Source organism: Mercenaria mercenaria, chromosome 2 (assembly GCF_021730395.1).
Source record: "Mercenaria mercenaria strain notata chromosome 2, MADL_Memer_1, whole genome shotgun sequence".
NCBI lineage: Eukaryota > Metazoa > Mollusca > Bivalvia > Venerida > Veneridae > Mercenaria > Mercenaria mercenaria.
This window is the reverse complement of record NC_069362.1, coordinates 19,195,727-19,216,739: the sequence shown is the minus strand read 5'-3', so window position 1 is coordinate 19,216,739 and position 21,013 is coordinate 19,195,727. Positions and strand designations below refer to the sequence as shown.

Here is a 21,013-nt window from a genome sequence, read left to right as displayed (position 1 = left end):
CTTTTATTCAGATTTTATTAAATAACATAGATTTTAAAGTTAAGTATATGCAACAATAATCTTCATATCTAACTATACAGTGATAAAACAAACATGCATTGATATATACACAAACCTGATAAAGGTTTGTATTGAATAAATAATAGGCAGGAATATTTTACAACTACAGCATGTGAATAAAAGCAGTTCACAAAATATTAACAACCATGAAGCTGAAAAAAGTATAAACATTATGCACCTATAAGCAAGATTTCATATTGATAATATATAAAATGTTTAGTACAAATTGAGCTCAAGCTTCCCCTACTTTAATTTATTGAGATTTCTTTTCTTCCGTAAAACAAATAAAAATGAAACACAGTAAGTTCGCCCTACCACACCTAAGACGTTAAAAATGTTGTCTGTCTTTTTGTTTTATTGAAATCTTGCATTTAAAAAAAATGATAACCCACCTTATTAAATGTACAATTTATAAGATTGTGGAGAATCCTTATATTTTCAAACAGAAAATAAAATCTTCCCTTGGTTGCAGCCCAGGATATTTTATACATGTATACTGAAGTCAACAGATATTAAAGTAGGTGCACCAAACAGTTTCAGATCAACAAAACAATATCATAAGTTTTTCACCAAGAGGTGAATGATAAAAAACAGGCACAAGAGCACATGAATTTTTATAACAATCCCTTGCAATATATTGGGGTATATATACTACAGTACATTAAAAGACTGGCTTGCACAAGCACAGTAACAAATGGACGGAGATGATATTTGATATGTTCATGGAAAAATGTGATATGTTCACACATACAAACAAGAGGGTCATGATGACCCTGGATCGCTCACCTGAGTAATATGAGCTACATGTTTCAAATGTCAAACTGATGATTTTTAGAAAATTTTTGGAAGATTTTCCGATGTACAGTCAAGTAACCCCTGGGGCGGGGCCAATTTTACCCAGGGGGTCATGATTTGAACAAAGTTTGTAGAAGTCTACTAGACAATGTTACATATCAAATATCTAAGATCTAGGCCTTCTGGTTTATTTTTAGCAAACTTACGAAGATTTCCCTACGTACAATCAAGTAACCCCTGGGGCTGGGTCAATTTGACCCTTGGGGGTCAAGATTTAAATAAATTTTGTAGAGGTCCACTTGTCATGGCTACATGTCAAATATCTAAGCTCTAGGCCTTCTGGTTTATTTTTAGAAAATTTTGAAGATTTTTCTATGTACAATCAAGTAACCCCATGGGGCGGGGTCAATTTGACCCTGGGGGTCATGATTTGAACAAATTTTGTAGAAGTCTACTAGGCAATGCTACATGTCAAATATCTAAGATCTAGGCCTTCTGGTGTATTTTTAGAATTTTTTTGAAGATTTTCCTATGTAAAACAAGTGACCCCTGGGGTAGGGTCAATTTTGACCCCGGGGATCATAATTTAAACAAATTTTGTAGAGGTCCACTAGGCAATGCTACATGTTAAATATCTAAGCTCTAGGCCTTCTGGTTTATTTTTAGAAAATTTTTTGAAGATTTTCCTATGTAATATCAAGTGACCCCTGGGGTGGGGTCAATTTTGACCCCGGGGGTCATGATTTGAACAAATTTTGTAGAGGTCCACTAGGCGATGCTACATGTCAAATATCTAAGCTCTAGGGCTTCTGGTTTTTGAGAAGAAGACTTTTTTAAGATTTTCCTATGTAAAATCATATGACCCCTCGGGCTGGGTCAAAATTGACCCCAGGGTCATGATTTGAACAAATTTGGTAGAGGTCCACTAGGCAATGCTTCATACCAAATATCTAAGCTCTAGGGCTTCTGGGTTTTGAGAAGAAGATTTTTTAAGTTTTTCCTTTCGTCTGCCATGGCAACCAGAGTTCTGCATGGAATTCAATTCTTTGAACATCTTTTGTAGAGCTTCACCCAGGGAACATTCCTGTGAAGTTTGGATGAAATTGGCCTAGCGGTTTATGAGGAAATGTCGTTTAAAGTAAAAGTTAATGGCCGGACGCCAGACGGTGAGTGATCACAATAGCTCACCCTGAGCCTCTGGCTCAGGTGAGCTAAAAAATCATTATCATCAATTCTTAAATTAATTTTACATTAAATGCAAATAAAGGCTCCAACATTCAAGTCAATTTGCAGGTTTAACCTTTAGCCTGCTGGCTGCAAGCAATTTTGACTTTGCAACCAGTGCAGACCAAGACAAGCTTAATCATGGCCGGCACTGTTCGCTTTTCAGTAAAATTTCAGTGAACATCCCTTTGAATAATAAATGGTACTGCCTAAACTGAATGATGGACCAGTTCATTCTAAAAATTTAGCAGGGTGATGGTTAATACAAAACGCTTCATACATTAACAGCTTACAGAGAAATCATTTTAATTTTGTGGGCATGAAATTTCATGGTTTGGGAAACTGGCTATTTTCCAGAGGATACGAGTTTGTAGATTTCAATTTTATCACATAAAGTCAATGGAACTTTGACCTGTTAGGGTTTACTTTTGATTCAACCATAACATCCAGGAAAATGAGTCCTTCATGAATATGAATGATTTCGCAATATATCGTTTGCACTGTAATGATGTAACGTCTTCAAGTCAGAAACAATGAACTGGGACGGACTTCTGGAATACTTGCACACTTTTCAATACATTATTTGTCTGTCAGCACATTTTTGTCAACAATTTGTATGTAAAATCTTCAAAGTGGCGAAAACAATGAATGGAATGGATAAGGTTACACCAGTTAAAGCACAGAACAAGCACACAGATAATTTAAACTTCTCATGTGATTTCTTACTAATCTACAAATGATCACAACAATGAAAGCACAGATTACAGTATTTGTAACTATTTCATCTTTTTCTATGATTCGCAACACCTTTTCCCCAACACTATTTTCTGGACTTATAAATCTTTTACTGTGATTTTTATTTGTATCTAAATCCTGTTTATACTTTTATTTATCATGTTGGCTATAATAACATGACAATTTTTTTTTTGTGTTGATGGAAGAAGATATCATCGAATGCTATGGGTAGCAAACTTGTCAAACTTTCACTTTTCTGGATCTAACTGACAGTTTCATCTTCTTTTCTTTGAATGAATCACACTGGTTTTAGGACGCAAATCTGAAAATAAGAAATAATGCTGCTGTAAACATAACAGTATTTTAAAGTATATAGAATATCTTTCTGTAGTTTCAAGTTTTTAATCAAAGAATTTTATAATCTGTTTTAAATTTTCCCAATCATTTAGAGACTTTAATTTCCATATGAATCTACCTGAATAAAAACCATCAGCAAGCAGTATTAAAGAAATCAAACCTGGCAAATTTGAAACCATCAACTGTGAGAGATATGTATTTATAAACTATGGGAAATATGTATTTTCAAAATAAAGAGAGACTTGTGTTTATCAACTATCAGTCTATGAGATATATGTGTTAATAAACTATGAGAGATATTGCAGCAACAAGGAGGCAACTCGTCCTCATGGAGACTTAAGGGCATTTTTAGAAAAAGATCAGAATGTTTTCCAGAAGAAAATATCAAAACTGTTTGAAACAACTGTACTAGTTTAAAAATAAGTAATTAATTCAACAAACTTACTTTGATCTACAGGTTTACCAGAATGAGCTTTCTTTGGATCATTATAATGACTGACTATCTTCTTATCATTGGTCATCTGTACATCCTGCTCGCCTGTCTGGTTACTGTAATAGTCAATATACACTGTTACATGTGATATAGTTTTGTAGACTGGTAGCATTTAATCTTTTTTCCTGTTTGAAGAGTTAAAGTACTGTAACACTTGTAGATGATAGTGCAGACAGTTTAACTGAAGATAGCAAATTACTAAGGTGATACAGGTCTGCCGGTATTTATTCTATTTTTAATTGTATTAAATTCCTCTATTGTGTGCACATAACACAGCATAAAAAACTTTACAAAAACTGTAGTAAAAGTCAAGCTGACAATATTTCAAATTCTGTCTCACTGATTTTCGCCAAACTTTACAGCGGCTTACCAAGTTGAAACATCAAGTTGATCAAAATGGGTATAATTTCAGTTATAAGTTCAAATACAGTATATGTAGTTTTAAGATATAAAAGCATGAAAGTTGAAGCCTGACAAATAAACAATTCTCCTGTTTCCTTTAGTACTTACTTAATGATTGTGTTTTTCTCCTTTTTAAGGATGTCTTTGTTATTTGTGAACAATATGGTATGGTAAGGTTGTGGCCCTTCACAGTTTGGTAATATACCCCTTGCACCTTGAGTTACTGCTTGTAGTACACCATTATACACCAGTAAATCATCTACCAATAACTGAAATAGTAAATGAAAAATGTAATCTGAATAGTAATAGTAATTTGCTATACTTCACAATTAGGCAGCTTCACTGACTTGTTTGCAACATCTCCAAAAATGAACAACTGAAAAATGCCAAGTACAGGCAAATGAACCTTTCTATAAAGCTTGCAGTAGTTTCAGAGAGGTAGCACAGGCAAACTATTGTGACAGACAGACTGCTAGACAAACAGACATAACTGTAATTTTATCTATGAGATACTGAACTGAAAAAAAAAACTGGTAATTTTTTAACCCTTATCAGACTGGACACATTTGATTCTGCCTTTGCAACCAGTGCAGATCATAATCAGCCTGCCTATCTGTGACCATGACCTGCACTGTTCGCCATTCGGTCAGTATCTTTTTGATAAGTAGCCATTTTAATTAATGGTACTGTCCAAATTGAAAGATGGACAAGTTCATTATAGAAATATAGCAGGGTAAGGGTTAATATGTCAACCAGTAACTGAAATGATAACTGTTAACTGTAATGTCATATACCTCTCTCGTATTTGCTTGTTATTAGCAGCATAAAACCACTGTACCATTGTGACAAAGGAAAATCACTTAGAGCAGTTCAACGATCTACGATCCTTGTCAAAAATTAAAATATATACATCCGATTCTACCATTACATAACTGAAGAATTGCTGGATATATGTAAAATTCCATGAAATACAACCTACTCTGTATGACTATCAAACTATGTTGGTTATACAATACTTACTGCAAAATCTTTAGCACCTCTGTTGGCAGTCTTGCTGTAGTTCCATATCTTTATCATAGATATTGTAGTAGGCTGGTCAAATATCACATACACTCGATTTAACTGAAATTCACAAGCAATACAGTAAATCATAACTATACTGCAATTATTTCTTAAAATATCTATATATTTAATACCTACATGTAAAACAAATGATATAGCCATTTTCAAGACATAGGATGTAATGCATCTGAAAAGGAACTCAACTTCAATGCCATGTAGTCTTCAGATTTGTGTAAAGCCATATCATACAGTGTGAAATAATTTATGCTTTTGAGGTAAACTAATTTTTGTGGACTTAATGGTTGTCCCAATCTACAAAATAAAAACCATAAGATGCAAAAAAAAGTTCTAGTCAACTGATATTCAAAATTTAAAACCCATCAATTCATATCCCAAACTAATTTTGACCAAATCCATAACGTTTCAGGTCAATGAAATTAAATGATTCCACAATATCGCAAAACACATGCCTCGAAGTGTAATATGCAACACATTTTGCTCTAGCTTAATATCCGAGAGGATATTACCACATCAATTCCAAAGTTGTACCCAACTTGCATTTTAAACAGTGCTAACTTCTAAATATATTTCTTATCTACCATATTACTCATTTAAACAAGTGTTTGAAAGCATTTATCACATAAGTATAAAATGAATTACTCCATTTCGAATAATAAAAGCTTCTTAATGATGAGTTTATCCAAGTCTGTGTATCTAGTTCAGTTGTTGTAAATGACAGAATTTCTTCATAAAAAATCTTCAACATGGCAGTCCTTCATGTTTAACAGTGGCAGCCTAAGTGAGCTCACAACCTCTAGACTGACTACCCAAGTTAAAAGAGATGACAAGATAACTCAAGTGATTCATGGTAATTATGAGAAAGGTACCAGTACTTACATGCCCTGGTAGAATGGGAGCTAGCCACATGTGACCTCCATCCATGGTATCATTTACACCATCTATAAGTTTGTCTGGTGTTCTTACATCATTCTGCATCTTCTCTAGCACATTCACACTGTCAGGGTACGCTGATATGTCTGAAAACAAGACATTTTTATGGATTCTATTGATTAGGGACATGACTTTCTTTTACAAAAATATGTGTTTATTAATTTTCTGAATTGTTTATCAATAATTTCAAATGTAACACTAGTTACTGTGCATACAGTTGTTCATTTAATGCTACGTGGAATAGCAAGTGTGAAGATGATGAAGTTACTACCCAGTCTTCAGAAAACCAAGTTTTGGTGCCTTAGTTACAGTAAGAAGGTACAACAGAAACCTAAGCAAATTTCATCAACCATTCTCTGACTTCAGCAACTAGCATCTAATCAACTTCACCAAAACTACCCCTGCACATTTGATATCAGGAATCTAAAGTCATCCTTAACATATGTCAGACAAGGAAGTTACAAACTGTTTTGGTTCACAGAGAAACTATTCACTTTATAGTTTAAAATCCTAAAACCTGAAACTATTAAGCATAATTCAGATTTTACTTTGGCTAAATACATAATATATATTAAAACTATGTATCACTTACTAGATTCTGTGAGTTGTATTTTCTGTAAGCTGCCATCATACAGTTCAATACCATTGAGACCTACATAGTAGGTATCACCCCAGGTGCTGAACAACTGCAACTGGTATATAACTGTAACTCTGTCAAGGGTTATATTATTGCAAATATCTATACCTTATTCCTCATACACTTCATTATAATAATTCTGATCAGCAACTTTCTTTAACAATAGAATACTGTATGTATTACTAAGCAGAACAAAGTTTCATTGATCATAAAGGTAAGTTGGTATACAAGGTAAGGTTTTCAGCTTTGTTTCCAATGATAATTGTCAAAATTACATCTACTGTGAAAACATTTAATATCATGGGAATGAAATGTTTTGGTATTTGCCAAACAGCTTTTTCATGAACTTCCAACTTTCGATAATAAAATAAATAGAAATTTCTTTTTTTTTGTTAGTATTTAATTTTGTGGACTAATGCGAACACGAAATCTACAAAATTAGCCCCTCATGAAAATTAACAATTTCACAGTATTGCAGTCCACCATATGCCAATGTTGAGTTCTTAACTTTTCCTTTGTTTCAGACAAGAAGCCTTGGCAAAAAGGAATACATTCCAATGTTTTTGTTCTTTCACATGAGTACTTTGATATTTAAATTGGTGAAAATTTAAATATAGCATAACACCCTAAAACCCAACATTAATATCCCCACTCTGAGAGTAAGCGAAATCAGTGTAAGAAGGATACATCCACAAGGCATCTGGACAACTTCATAATTCTGACTTTCATCAGTACTTGGGCTTGGCCTGAAACATGTTTACAAACATAAACCTTAAATGCATGAATATCACAATCCCCACAAATTGTTTGGCATGAATGCCACTATTCTTTTCCCAATCCTTATCTGATACTTGGTGTACCCATTCTAATTTCTTACATGTATGTAGCTGTGCATATTTTGAATACAACAGACAATCTTTTTATGGGATTCAGTCATACTGTGTTTCCACATTAATAACCAGAACAGAGTTCTAAGACTTTTGTCAGTAACCATCAACTACACAATCTGAATTATTGCCTGCAACGTTGATGAGCAAATGATAAAGTCAGCAACCTTAACCACTGAGACATGGAGGCCACCACTTTGATTATTTTACATGAAAGTTTGAAATATCTCACACTTGTGAACACTAGATTTCCAAGCTAATAAGCTCTGATAAAACCATATAATTTTTTTTTTTTATTTCTTGTAAATGAAAAACTATTTATCGAAATAATTACCCAAGGGCAGATAATGCAGTTGTGGGATTCCATGATTGTGGTGTAAATGATATCTCTTGAGCAAAGTCAAAATGACAGGTACCCGATCCTTTTCTGACTAGAAACCCTTCATCAGGGGACACAAGTTTGTCATCTATAGCAACATGTAAAATACGAGCCTGAAAATAATAGAGCAAATGTAATGAGTCAGTCCTTAAAATGAAATCCTGTACTTGTCTATTTATTATTTTAAACGCAAAACAGTTATAACTGATTATGTAAGTTCTGAAAACATCTGCCACCTTACAAATATGAAAGTATTCCATTATCCAAGACTTAAAGCTTTACATACCCTTACTTGATATTTGCAGGATAAATGTTCTACTGACTAATTTTGTCACCTATTGCATGCATGTATTTAACAACAAGAGGGCCAAGATGGCCCTAGGTCGCTCACCTGGGAAACACACCATAACAGTGTAAACATGTCTGACCTAGTGATTTCATGGAAACAAATATTCTGGCAAATTTTCATTAGGATTGGAACAAAAATGTGGTCTCTTGAGTTTAAACAAGTATTTTCTTTGATATGACCTAGTGACCTAGTTTTTGACCCAAGATGACCCATATTTAAACATGGCCTAGATTTCATCAAGGCAATCATTCTGACCAAACTTCATGAAGGTCAATTGACAAGTACAGCCTCTATCACATACACAAGGTTTATCTTTGATTTGACCTAGTGACCTACTTTTAATCCCAGATGACCCATATTCGAACTTGACCTAGATCTCATCAAGGCAATCCTTCTGACCAAATTTCATGAAGATCAATTGAAAAATACAGCTTCTATCGCATACACAAGGTTTTTCTTTGATTTGACCTAGTGACCTAGTTTTTAACCCCAGATGACCCATATTCAAACTCAACCTAGATTTCATCAAGGCAATTATTCTGACCAAATATTATGAAGATCAATTGAAAAATACATCCTCTATTGCATACGGTTTTTCTTTGATTTGACCTCGTGACCTAGTTTTTGACCCCAGATGACCCATATTCGAACTCGACCTAGAATTCATGAAGGCAATCATTCTGACCAAATTTCATGAAGATCAATTGAAAAATGCAGCCTCTATCACATACAAAAGCTAAATGTTGACAGACGACAGACAGACAGACGACAGACACCGGATGCCGGACATTGAGCAATCACAGTAACTCACCCGAGTATTGCTCAGGTGAGCTAAAAATACATATATTTGGTCACATTAGAATAAATAAGAAACTTTAGAACTCAACTAGCTAATTAAACCATACCCCTCTATATGTGTCTTCCTTGCTTTTATTATAATTCCAGATCCGTAGCCCGGCTATGTAAACTTTCTCACCAAAGTCTATGGTAACAACATGATTATTGCCTTCAGCAAAGGGAACCAGCCACATATGCTCATCAGACATTGTCACATTTGTTCCATCTATCACTCTGTAAGGCAGGATAAAAACTGGACTGTCAAAAACATTTTCTATTTTGCTAGATGGATGTAGTTTATAAGTTCAGTCTATAAACAATACCTAGTATATCAAAGTGTGTAAAATTCACATAAATCTTTACAAAAATGCTGAAACAATCAATTCTGCATGCCTAAGTTCAAGATGTTTAGCAACTATTCTAGGTATACTGTATAATCAACCTTCCCTGTATATATAACAGCTTCATAGTGTAAAGCTTTGAAATATTTGTTTTGTTAGATTTAACATGGTTTTTATAAAGTATTTCAGTTACAGATAGCAGTCAGATAATGCAGTCAGCGCAGCTAGATTCCTTACTAATGTTAACGTGTTGTACAAAAGTAAGTGACAACTTCCTCACATAAATCGGAAGCACTGGACAAATCACAGATAACATATGCCCCTCCAGGGATTTGAACCTTTACTGGAAGTGTTGTATTCTACCTACTAAGCTAGCAGGCAGGTAAGCTTGAAATGAGAAATGATCTGGGCAAACTACATGTCTGAGAAACACTTAATTCTTTTATTTGTGTTAAGACATATTCTTTAAGGAACTAACACTTTTCACAGAGCAATTTATATAACTGTTAATTTTCAGTTAACTGACATACTTGTCAAGAGTTCTATCATCTCTCTCGTGTCCAGGCAAGGATCTTACGTCTCTAGGATTGGCTGAGATCATATTCACATTCACCGGTAATGCTTCACCCTCCTTCCCGACAACCTCGAGACCCGTCAGTCCTAAGTAGTGAAGATCTCCCCATGTTGCAGTGAAATTTAACTCTATACCTGAAACATAAAGCATGTCATTACATTTTTATACAACTGTCATTATCAACTTACAACAGAAAGGGTAATTTTTGTATCATTTTTATTTTGTAATTTGATAAACAACAACTCTATTTGCATCATTCAGAATTTACAATTCATAACAGGTCATGCTATAGCAGAAAATGTTGCTTAGTATCCACAAGTGTTTTTATGTGTCACTCTTTTTATGAATCTTAGCATCCAATAAGACATTAACAAATATTCCTTAATTTATCATAATATCACAAGTACAGTAATATCATACCAAAATCACTGGTTCATATTATATGCATAACACTGAATTCTGAATTTTGCTCACACGACTTTGTTTAGAAAACTAATTTGATTATATTCAAAAACATAATTATAGTCATTACTAACGCAACCATAACTCTATGTCCAGGCTTTAAATAAAACCGTCTTTTTTTTTATTTCAAACACAAATATAGTGGCTTTTTATTATAAACTTACTGAGACACAACCCTTTTACGAGTTATCCAGTGTATTACAAATCCTTGTCTGAAAAAGTACAAAAGCTCACTACAGCTACTGGGATCTTATTATACACATATAAACTTACATTTTCCATGATAGACCATCATATTTCCCTCATATGCCACAGTTAATTCTCGTTCCAACTGTTTTATATTGCCTACTGCCCTAGTAAACGGCCTCTCCTGAAATATTCAGAAGTGATGTAAGTAGGGCAAAAATACAAGTATTTATAAATGTTTTCATATGAAATACTTCTATTCTTACACGATCCGATTCATTTTCCTATTAAACAAAGAAGGCTGAAAACAGTGAATTATTATACAACAATTCACTGTTCTGACGTCACAATTATTACGTCATAGCGTCAAATGGCATATAGTGGTGCGCTGGAAAAGAAACCAATTGAAAACGGGCAAATATTTAATGAATGCCATAAAGGATGTACTTTAAAGTCCTTGGTAACGTGTTAGAATCGATATAATATCTCTCATTTAGTGATTTGCTCTTGAATAAAATCATTGTTTGTCGTTCAGATGTGTATTATTATATCACAAGGGCGCATCTGAACTCCAAACAATGATTTATTCAGCGACAAATCACTAAATGAGATATATTACTTCTTAAATATAAATGAAATTACATTTTGTATCTTTACCGTGACATGCATACGATGACAACAAGATTAATCAGGAGTTTGAGATCTAGCTTTTCAAAATTATTCAAAGCTTCATATTAACTAAATCTCTTGATATTGCTGAATAGATAAGGATGCTGAAGTACGCTCAATATTATTTGTTTCTGTTCCCAATAAGGTCATTTTCTTTCGTAGTAGAAATAATGTGAGAAAAAATGAATTGCCATATTGCTTGTAAGTGCATGGCAAAAGGTTTTTTTTCATCGGAAAATCTGAGTGACCTCAGTATTACTTTGATCAAACTAAAAAATGCAAAGAAACTTCTCAAAGACAAAACCTACCTTATCATCACCTGCATCAGCTGTTGAGGGTCTTTCTACATCAAATGGTTCATCATCACTCAACATCTCACCCTCATAGGCCTCGTCATTCTGTGATACGGCCTCAAGTATACCTTCATCTGTTGTAAACAGTATTGTCTGAAATAATAAAAAATATTCATGTTATTTCTGTTTTAGTTTGTTTCTTATCTGTTGTTTCATGCCTACTCATACACTGACTGAAACAGAGGCTAGCAAAGTTTTGATCTACACTGAAAAGATATTTCACCAAAACTTTCTTTGAAAAAAAAAAAAAAAACAACAAAAAACCTGCACTGCGGTAAAGCTTGAGTATGTCAGCTGTTTCATGCACTAATGTTGTAAATTGGACCTGAAGATTGTAAATATTACATTGTAGAGAGTTTTATCTCAATATCAGTGGTTAAATATAAACTGTTGTCATATGCTATTCAATTTGGAGACGTTCAGTCAAGCTACTAAAATGCTTTTATTTACATCTGAAATTAAACAAACCAAAACATACATCACCGAAAGCCTCTGTACCACCCTCTATTCCTCCACAGGCCCTCGCAATCTCTCCTCTAAATATCACAGATGAATCAAGGGTCATTATCACATCTTTGGCACCTCGATAAGAATGAATACGAGACTTATTGTAGTTCTGAAAAAAAAAACATGAATAAAATGTTTATAAATGTCTGTTTGTTCCTTTGTTTGTTATATATCTTTACATTTTGCAACTGAATTTCAGTTATTTATTTATCCAGGTAGCTGGACTCGGTATCAGCATTATCTCGCTCTCCACAAGCAAATGACAACTTCCGTTCAAGAATCAAAAGCAGGGGTCAAATAACTTTGGTCAGATCTTAATTAAGCACATTCAACTCTCCTAATGCTCTACATCCTGGTAGTTGTTTGTACAGGAATTTGTTATGCGGTTGTGAACAAGAGCTGTCTCCATAGGATGACACATGCCCCCGATGGCACTTTAAATGAATAGTTATGGCCGATGTTCGAGTTTAGGACCTTTGACCTACGGAGCTGGGTCTTGCGCGCGACACGTCGTCTTACTGTGTCAAATATTTATGCGCAGTTATTTTAAAATCCATGCATGAATGACAAAAGATATGGACCGGACACGCCCATCAATGCACTATCATGAAAAAAGACCTTGACCTTTGAGCTACGGACCTGGGTCTTGCGCATGACACGTTGTCTTACTGTGGTACACAACCATGCCAAGATATTTGAAAATCCATCCATCGATGAAAAAGATATGGACCGGACACGCCCATCAATGCACTATCCCTTAATGTCTAAGTGTGACCTTAACCTTTGAGGTACGGACCTGGGTCTTGCGCTCGACACGTCGTCTTACTGTGGTACACATTCATGCCAAGTTATTTGAAAATCCATCCATCGATGACAAAGATATGGACCGGACACGCCCATCAATGCAATAACCTTTAATGTCTAAGTGTGACCTTGACCTTTGAGCTACGGACCTGGGTCTTGCGCGCGACACATCGTCTTACTGTGGTACACATTCATGCCAAGTTATTTGAAAATCCATCCATCGATGACAAAGATATGGACCGGACACGAAAAATGCGGACAGACCGACAGACCGACAGACTGACAGACCGACGGTTCAAAAACTATATGCCTCCCTTCGGGGGCATAAAAAACATGAAAAAATGCTGCTGAACCTTCATGAAAATATACATACAATCAAGTATTTTAAATTAAACAGAATAATTCTAATTAAGACTTACAGACGTTTGCACCTTAACAATTCCATATCTAAGGAAATATGCTTTACAGAACAATAAACTGAATGGCAATCATTCCACAATTCATAAACAAAAGTAGATCAGACTTACCCATATTCTAATTATAGCAATTTTACATGGTTTTTCCAATGAACAGAACACTAAATGGTCTTTTCCTGCAGTAAAGGGAGCTAACCACATGTGTATATCATCTCTTGTTCTGTTGGTACCGTCAATAAGGTTCTTCACAACACGAGGATCCTTATTATACTCGGGTAATATATTGATATCACTGGGATCGGCATGTATCTGTTTCAGTAAAATAAAATGGCTTAATTACTATAGCGAGTGACTGAACATTTACATGTCTAACCACAATTCATGTGTAATTTTTGTTGTCCAAGGTTAAAACTTATTTGCCAGCTAGGAAAATATTAACTTCTGCCAGTTTTCAATGAAATGTACTGAAGGAGAGTAGAAAAATATCATACTGAAAACTTTGTATTCTTGATACTTGACTCCCAACTCATGTCTAATAATGTTAATTTAGGATTAGGGTGCACACCTGGCCCAATATTTCTTCAAGTAAGACTATCTTGTAATCATGAACAAAATAAAACTCTAAAACCTCTAGACTCTATAGGTTAACTTTTTGACTAAAGAAATTTTACCTTTGTTATAGAGACTTGCTCCCCAGTGGAAGCGAAAACTTCAATACCAGTAAAGCCAACATAATGTTTATCTCCCCATGTTGTACGAATATTGATCACAAGTTCACGACCGTAAGGCAACTCTGGTATCATAAAGTTCTCATCATCACTGAAATACAGAACGTAAAACAGCAATGTTAATTTCTATAACCTATCCCCCCCCTCCCCCACTAATGCTTCTTGGCATTGCTTGGGAATGTGATGCAACGGCTCAAAATCTATTAAAGTAAAACCAAACAAAAATCTTAACAGAAATGTCAAAAAACCCATCTAAGATATGATATCATCTATACATTTGACTTTACATAGAAAAAACACTATCATAGTAAATTCGAAACAAAACTGATGCAAGCACCAATAAAAACACCAATAAATGGAATAAAAGACAACATACGAGTCATCTATACTCATGTTGGTGGGCTGTTCCACTGTGTTTTCCTCCTCAGGTATGGCAGGTTCTGTTGGCAACCCAGCAAGTTTGGCAACTTTATTAATGTACTCATCCATGACATCATCTGCAGGTGAAAAAACGAAAGCATAAAAAATCTTAGCTGTAGCACTGCATATTTACACCATTTAAATGTCAGTCAACAGTTTCTTATCAAATTATCAAGGCAACATCTCCTAATTTAGGTAAAAAATAAATTTCATCAAACAAACATCCTTTTAGCATAAGGTACAGCAACTGAGGTAGTATGCATGCATTTTACTCATTACAGCATAAGGTACAGCAACTGAGTTAGTATGCATGCATTTTACTCATTACAGCATAGGGTACAGCAACTGAGGTAGTATGCATGCATTTTACTCATTACAGCATAGGGTACAGCAACGGAGGTAGTATGCATGCATTTTACTCATTACAGTACAGGGTACAGCAACGGAGGTAGTATGTAAGCATTTTACCCATTACAGCATAGGGTACAGCAACGGAGGTAGTATGCAAGCATTTTACTCATTACAGCACAGGGTACAGCAACGGAGGTAGTATGCATGCATTTTACTCATTACAGGATAGGGTACAGCAACGGAGGTAGTATGCATGCATTTTACTCATTACAGCACAGGGTACAGCAACGGAGGTAGTATGCATGCATTTTACTCATTACAGCATAGGGTACAGCAACAGAGGTAGTATGCATGCATTTTACCCATTACAGCATAGGGTACAGCAACTGAGGTAGTATGCAAGCATTTTACCCATTACAGCATAGGGCACAGCAACTGAGGTAGTATGCATGCATTTTACCCATTACAGCATAAGGTACAGCAACTGAGGTAGTATGCACATGCATTTTACTCATTACAGCATAAGGTACAGCAACTGAGGTAGTATGCATGCATTTACAGCAACCGAGGTAGTATGCATGCATTTTACTCATTACAACATAAGGTACAGCAACTGAGGTAGTATGCATGCATTTTACTCATTACAGCATAAGGTACAGCAACTGAGGTAGTATGCATGCATTTTACACATAACATTTGAAGAAAGTCTGAAACACAAGTACATAATAACCCACCATCCATGTCTAGAGATAAACGTCCTCGATGGCACTTGTTAAACTGGGACAATGATCCCCATGATTCCTCAAGGTTCATGCTCGGGTTTTCTCGCCATTTTGAGCGGTTCTTCTGTATCCTTGACATAGGTGTATTATCACCTTCTGAAAAAGAAAAAACTTCACAGTAAATTTTCAAAATTTTAATAATTTCATGCATTACATTTCACTACAGATCAGAAAAAAATCACTTTTACTTTAGTTGAATCTTGCATCACAGTTCATTTGTTGGGTTTAAGAGTCCCACTTACACCATTTAAGTCATCTGGTAACTTTTCTGGCATTTGTTGGTAGAGGATGACCCCAGGTGCCCCGCTGGACATTATTTCATATGAGCGCAGGCACTTTGGTAGAATTACAGACCTTCTGTAGGCCATCAGGATGGCTTCCTTACATGAAGATTTCTACTGCATAAGCAAGGTTTTGAACCCATATCAGGAAGGAGCAAGTGATTTGAAGTAACACTCAGATATGGAGGCCCCTGCATCACATTTTAAAATGCATTTGTCGCTTAAATACAAGCCCAATCTCCAAATGTGCATAAACTATGGTCTAATCCGGACAAAGTCATATCTCCTTATATAGTTACACATTCACTGAACAGAAAGAAGTAAAAATGTTGCTAAAATTTATATCTGTACATTTTGAGTTATCTTACCTAATGTATCCATAGCATGCTCTGGTTCTTTAACACTTTTTCTGAAAAATATAAACACATTCTTAAAATGAATAGTCACTAAAAAGTGCTATAATTATCTTTACAATTCTTTAGATGAAATTTTCAGACATGTTTTAAAGATCATGTTAAACTTCTTTCCCATAATTTCACAGTTTAGGAAAGTGATAAGAGTTGCGATATTTAAAAGCACTCTTTGTACCAACTGTAAAATATTTATTTAGGCAGTCTATCTTCAAAAAGAAACACTTCAAAGCAACAGTGTCATTTCAATGTCAAATACTCATCATCTTAACACTTTTGCCTAAATGTTCAATTCTTTTCATAAAAGCTTGATCTGTATAAAGTCCAAGTTTTAATCTTCTTTTTCTTTCATGAAGCATCTAGGATGTAAGTGTTATTACTCTATACCAAGAACTTAAATTTTACAGCTCTATGCTAAAAAAAATATCAAAATATTGCGGTGAAAAGGATCATCAAGCCAATATCTGGGTTAAGTCCTTTCCTTAGAATTGAAAAAAAAACAACAGTAAAGAGACTTAAAAGATCAATGGTAAAACATACTTTTGCTCTGGAAATAAAGACATCTCTTCATCAATGAGCATGTTGATTTCTTCCTTGGTGGGTGGAGGTTTGAACTCCTCTTGTTTTTTATCTTGTTTTACTGGCTCAGGCCGAGCACCATCTCTACTCTCTGGTGGGTTCTCGAACGGAGCTGGAAAGCATATGAATCTACATTTAACACTTACCTAAAATGTAAGTAACTTTACAGACAGTGAAACACTGCTCACTTGAGTATCTATTGCTCAAGTACCAGGGTTGACTCGAGCAATTCATGCAGTCCAAGGCCATTTTCATTGCACTTCCTGTCTGGATCCTTCAAAACCTTGAATAACATGAGCATTTGCTCATTCCCTTGCAATTCAGAGCTATCAGTATTAATGTACATCAAATATTAAGTAATATGTCTGTTTGATATACTTTTGCCTTTTCTTACCACAAATTAGTATTCAAAAGCTTTCCTTATTTAGCCAATAAGGCACTGTGTCTGATTTTTTGTAAAACACACTTTTTAAAGCAGAAACTGAAAGTAAATTTTGCTTTAATGATGTATTACCTGATATATCTTCCTGTTTCAACCATCTTGGCATATCCTTCTTCCTTGAATTACTCTGGTCTCTAAAACAGACAATTTAACAATGCTTAATTCAACCATAACTATCTCATCATCTCATCTAACAGTATAAAGACAGACAGGTTCTCTTATAGTTGGTTTTCGTACACAGACTTCTTTTTGGAATATTTTACCAGCAACTACATACCTTATATTCTCTTCTGGAAAATGGCTTTATAATAATCTCTCACTGGTTAGAGAAACAGACTGGAATATCGAATTCTAGGGTAACTGTTCTGACAGTAATGAGGCTCTGCTGAGTTACTGCCAAAACAGATTCCCAAGAACAGGGTATTATTCCCATCTGCATGTACAATCGGTGGTAGATTATTTTTCTTGCATAACATATTTTACAAACCATAGAACAAATAATGCAAAACTAAATACTTTCTTTGTCACTTTCTTTCTTCTAGTAGTTCATTTAAACAAAGTGCAGGAAATTAACATCTATAAACAGATGTGATGTCATGACATTTCAAAGACGCACAACAACAGAGTTCCAGTTTAGTTTCATCATTTGTAGCAATTTTTGTTCCATAAAATAACTTTTTTTGGAATCCAGATATAAGAAACACAGAGCAACTATTACGGTATCTGATTTGTAAATTGAATTTTACATAAACAATATATGATCAATGTACAAATTGTTAGTGGTTATTAAAATTGCTGGAGGCATATAGCAGATGGGTTCCAGATGGGTCTTGCTGGCATGGGTAAAATTACTGGAATGCCAGTCAGGTGTGCAAGAATACATTTTATGGCAAAAATTGTATGAAAACTGCCTTTACACTAAGATTTATCATTTAAATGAAATTAACAGCCACAAATACAGCTTTGTTAGAGGAGAGAAGACAATTACACTTCATGGTAGTTTGCTTCACAAATTTGACAGGTTTGGATGAAAAAAATATGTCATGCATAGTTACACTTCATGGTATTTATAGGGATGAGATTTCACTAGAATCCAATAAAACTGTTTAAATAGTTTGCTAGAATTTTTTTGCAATTGACCGACCATATGACCGACCAACCAAGGTGACTCCTATATACCGGGTACACCATTCCAACAAATTTAATTTTCAGACGTATATAATGCAAGCAGGTATTATGCAACACATTGACAGATAATAATTCAATGAAGTAAAACACCCTATATACTGTAAAAGCAGAAATTTTCACGAGGGTTTAATTTTTCGCTATTTTCACGATGCCCTACATCTCGCGAAAATTAATTCTCGTGTAAATATTCACCATTCTATAATTCAAATTCAAGTATGATACCATTTTAACAATTTCGCGAATATTAAACCTCAAGAACATACTTAAAATTTCAAATTTGCGAAATTTTGATGACAGCGAAAATATGTGCTTTTACAGTACATACACTAATTATTTCAAGATTAAAAATTATCAATTAAGTATTTTCAATATTTCCTTATGAATATCATTAGTATAGAGGAATACTTACTTTTTATTCATATCTTTAAGTTTCTGTAACATGGGTGTATCATCCTGACTTGAGGCCACAGACACGGACGATGATACTGTTGTATTGCCTCCACCTGCTTCAAGACAAAAGTTATGCATAGATATTTTTTGTTTACTTTACAGCTTTCATGTGATGGAAAATCAGAGGTTCATCTCAAGATCTTATTTCAGGCAGATATGGGGACGTGAGTGGGGTTCAAATCGAGAAAGGTGTGGGGAAAGGTGTGGGGCAAGTGATTTAAGGTGAGTGACGTCATTAACGACTGGTTCATCCCAAGCAGTGATTGTCTTACATTTAGCACATTTTCCAAGAACAACATTGTAAAGTAAATGTTTGAGAAAGATCAGTTTTATTTCAGACACTTAGTTAACTAAATGTTGTTAATAATGCAGATCCTGGGTAATTGATCCTCAACAAGCTCATCAGTAATGCATTACAAACATCTGTCATTTCACATGCCTGTATATGGCAAACACAGGAGTGTTCCTTCACAGATAAATTGGAAATTAAAACTAGAAAATGCTTTTGTAAAAAAGGGCATGCCTCCCCCAATGCAAAGTGCTATAGGCAAGAAGTCAATAGGGGTCAGGAGCAAAAATCAAAGAGACACTGATGGTTGGCTGCAATAGGGATCATCTACTTGGCATGTCCAGTCATCCCGCTAAATTTCAACACTCTTGGCCTAGTGGTTCTCCAGTCACTGTTCAGGCTCCTGTGACCTTGACCTTTGATCAAGTGACCTCAAAATAAATAGGGGTCATCTACTCTGCATGTCCAATCATCCTATTAAGTTTCAACATTGTAGGTCAAGTGGTTCTCAAGTTATTTCCAAAAAATGATTTTACATGAACAGGACACTGTGACCTTTACCTTTAACAGACTGACCCCAAAATCAATAGGGGTCATCTACTCTGCATGTTCAATCATCCTATGAAGTTTCAACATTCTGGGTCAAGTGGTTCTCAAGTGATTGATCAGAACAGGTTATCAATGTTCAGGCCCCTGTGACCTTGACCTTTAACGGAGTGGCCCCAAAAACAATAGGGGTCATTTACTCTGCATGAACAATCATCCTATGAAGTTTCAACATTCTGGGTCGAGAGGTTCTCAAGTTATTGATTGGAAATGGTTTTCCATGTTCAGGCCCCTGTGGCCTTGACCTTTAACAGAGTGACCCTAAAATCGTTAGGGGTCATCTACTCTGCATGACCAATCATCCTATGAAGTTTCATCATTCTGGGTCAAGTGCTTCTCAAGTTACTGACCGGAAATGGTTTTCAATGTTCAGGCCCCTGTGACCTTGACCTTTCACAGAGTGACCCCATAATCGTTATGGGTCATCTACTCTGCATGACCAATCATCCTATGAAGTTTCAACATTCTGGGTCAAGTGGTTCTCTAGTTATTGATCGGAAATGGTTTTCCATGTTCAGGCCCCTGTGACCTTGACCTTTGATGGAGTGACCCCAAAATCAATAGGGGTCAATTACTCTTTATGACCAATCATCCTATGAAGTTTCAACATTCTAGGTCAAGTGGTTCTCTAGTTATTGATCGGAAATGGTTTTCAATGTTCAGGCCCCTGTGACCTTGACCTTTGACAGAGTGACCCCAAAATCAATAGGGGTCATCTACTCTTCATGACCAATCATCCTATGAAGTTTCAACATTCTGGGTCAAGTGGTTCTCTAGTTATTGATCGGAAATGGTTTTCAATGTTCAGGCCCCTGTGACCTTGACCTTTGACGGAGTGACCCCAAAATCAATAGGGGTCATCTACTCTTCATGACCAATCATCGTATGAAGTTTCAACATTCTGGGTCAAGTGGTTCTCTAGTTATTGATCGGAAATGGTTTTCAATGTTCAGGCCCCTGTGACCTTGACCGATGACAGAGTGACCCCAAAAACAATAGGGGTCGTC

At 35.2% G+C, this 21,013-nt stretch overlaps 1 protein-coding gene across 2 annotated transcripts in view; it reads right to left on the bottom strand.

The window, feature by feature from the left end:
* Positions 1-21,013, bottom strand: part of LOC123563429 (katanin-interacting protein-like) — a 67,949-nt gene continuing 46,936 nt past the window's right edge. The window contains exons 19-39 of one of the 2 annotated variants that reach the window (XM_045356247.2): positions 19,071-19,167; positions 17,546-17,607; positions 16,993-17,143; positions 16,411-16,451; positions 15,714-15,857; positions 14,585-14,705; positions 14,152-14,299; positions 13,592-13,789; positions 12,232-12,369; positions 11,709-11,846; positions 10,819-10,915; positions 10,040-10,217; positions 9,237-9,402; positions 7,938-8,095; positions 7,404-7,462; positions 6,672-6,782; positions 6,026-6,165; positions 5,087-5,188; positions 4,175-4,335; positions 3,617-3,720; positions 1-3,136 (exon numbers count right to left, since the gene is read on the bottom strand). In XM_045356247.2, coding sequence (XP_045212182.2) covers positions 3,090-3,136; positions 3,617-3,720; positions 4,175-4,335; positions 5,087-5,188; positions 6,026-6,165; positions 6,672-6,782; positions 7,404-7,462; positions 7,938-8,095; positions 9,237-9,402; positions 10,040-10,217; positions 10,819-10,915; positions 11,709-11,846; positions 12,232-12,369; positions 13,592-13,789; positions 14,152-14,299; positions 14,585-14,705; positions 15,714-15,857; positions 16,411-16,451; positions 16,993-17,143; positions 17,546-17,607; positions 19,071-19,167 — 2,561 coding nt within the window. In that variant the 3' untranslated portion in view covers positions 1-3,089. The remainder of the gene's footprint in view (positions 3,137-3,616; positions 3,721-4,174; positions 4,336-5,086; positions 5,189-6,025; positions 6,166-6,671; positions 6,783-7,403; positions 7,463-7,937; positions 8,096-9,236; positions 9,403-10,039; positions 10,218-10,818; positions 10,916-11,708; positions 11,847-12,231; positions 12,370-13,591; positions 13,790-14,151; positions 14,300-14,584; positions 14,706-15,713; positions 15,858-16,410; positions 16,452-16,992; positions 17,144-17,545; positions 17,608-19,070; positions 19,168-21,013) is intronic. The other variant, XM_045356248.2, reaches the window with a different exon arrangement.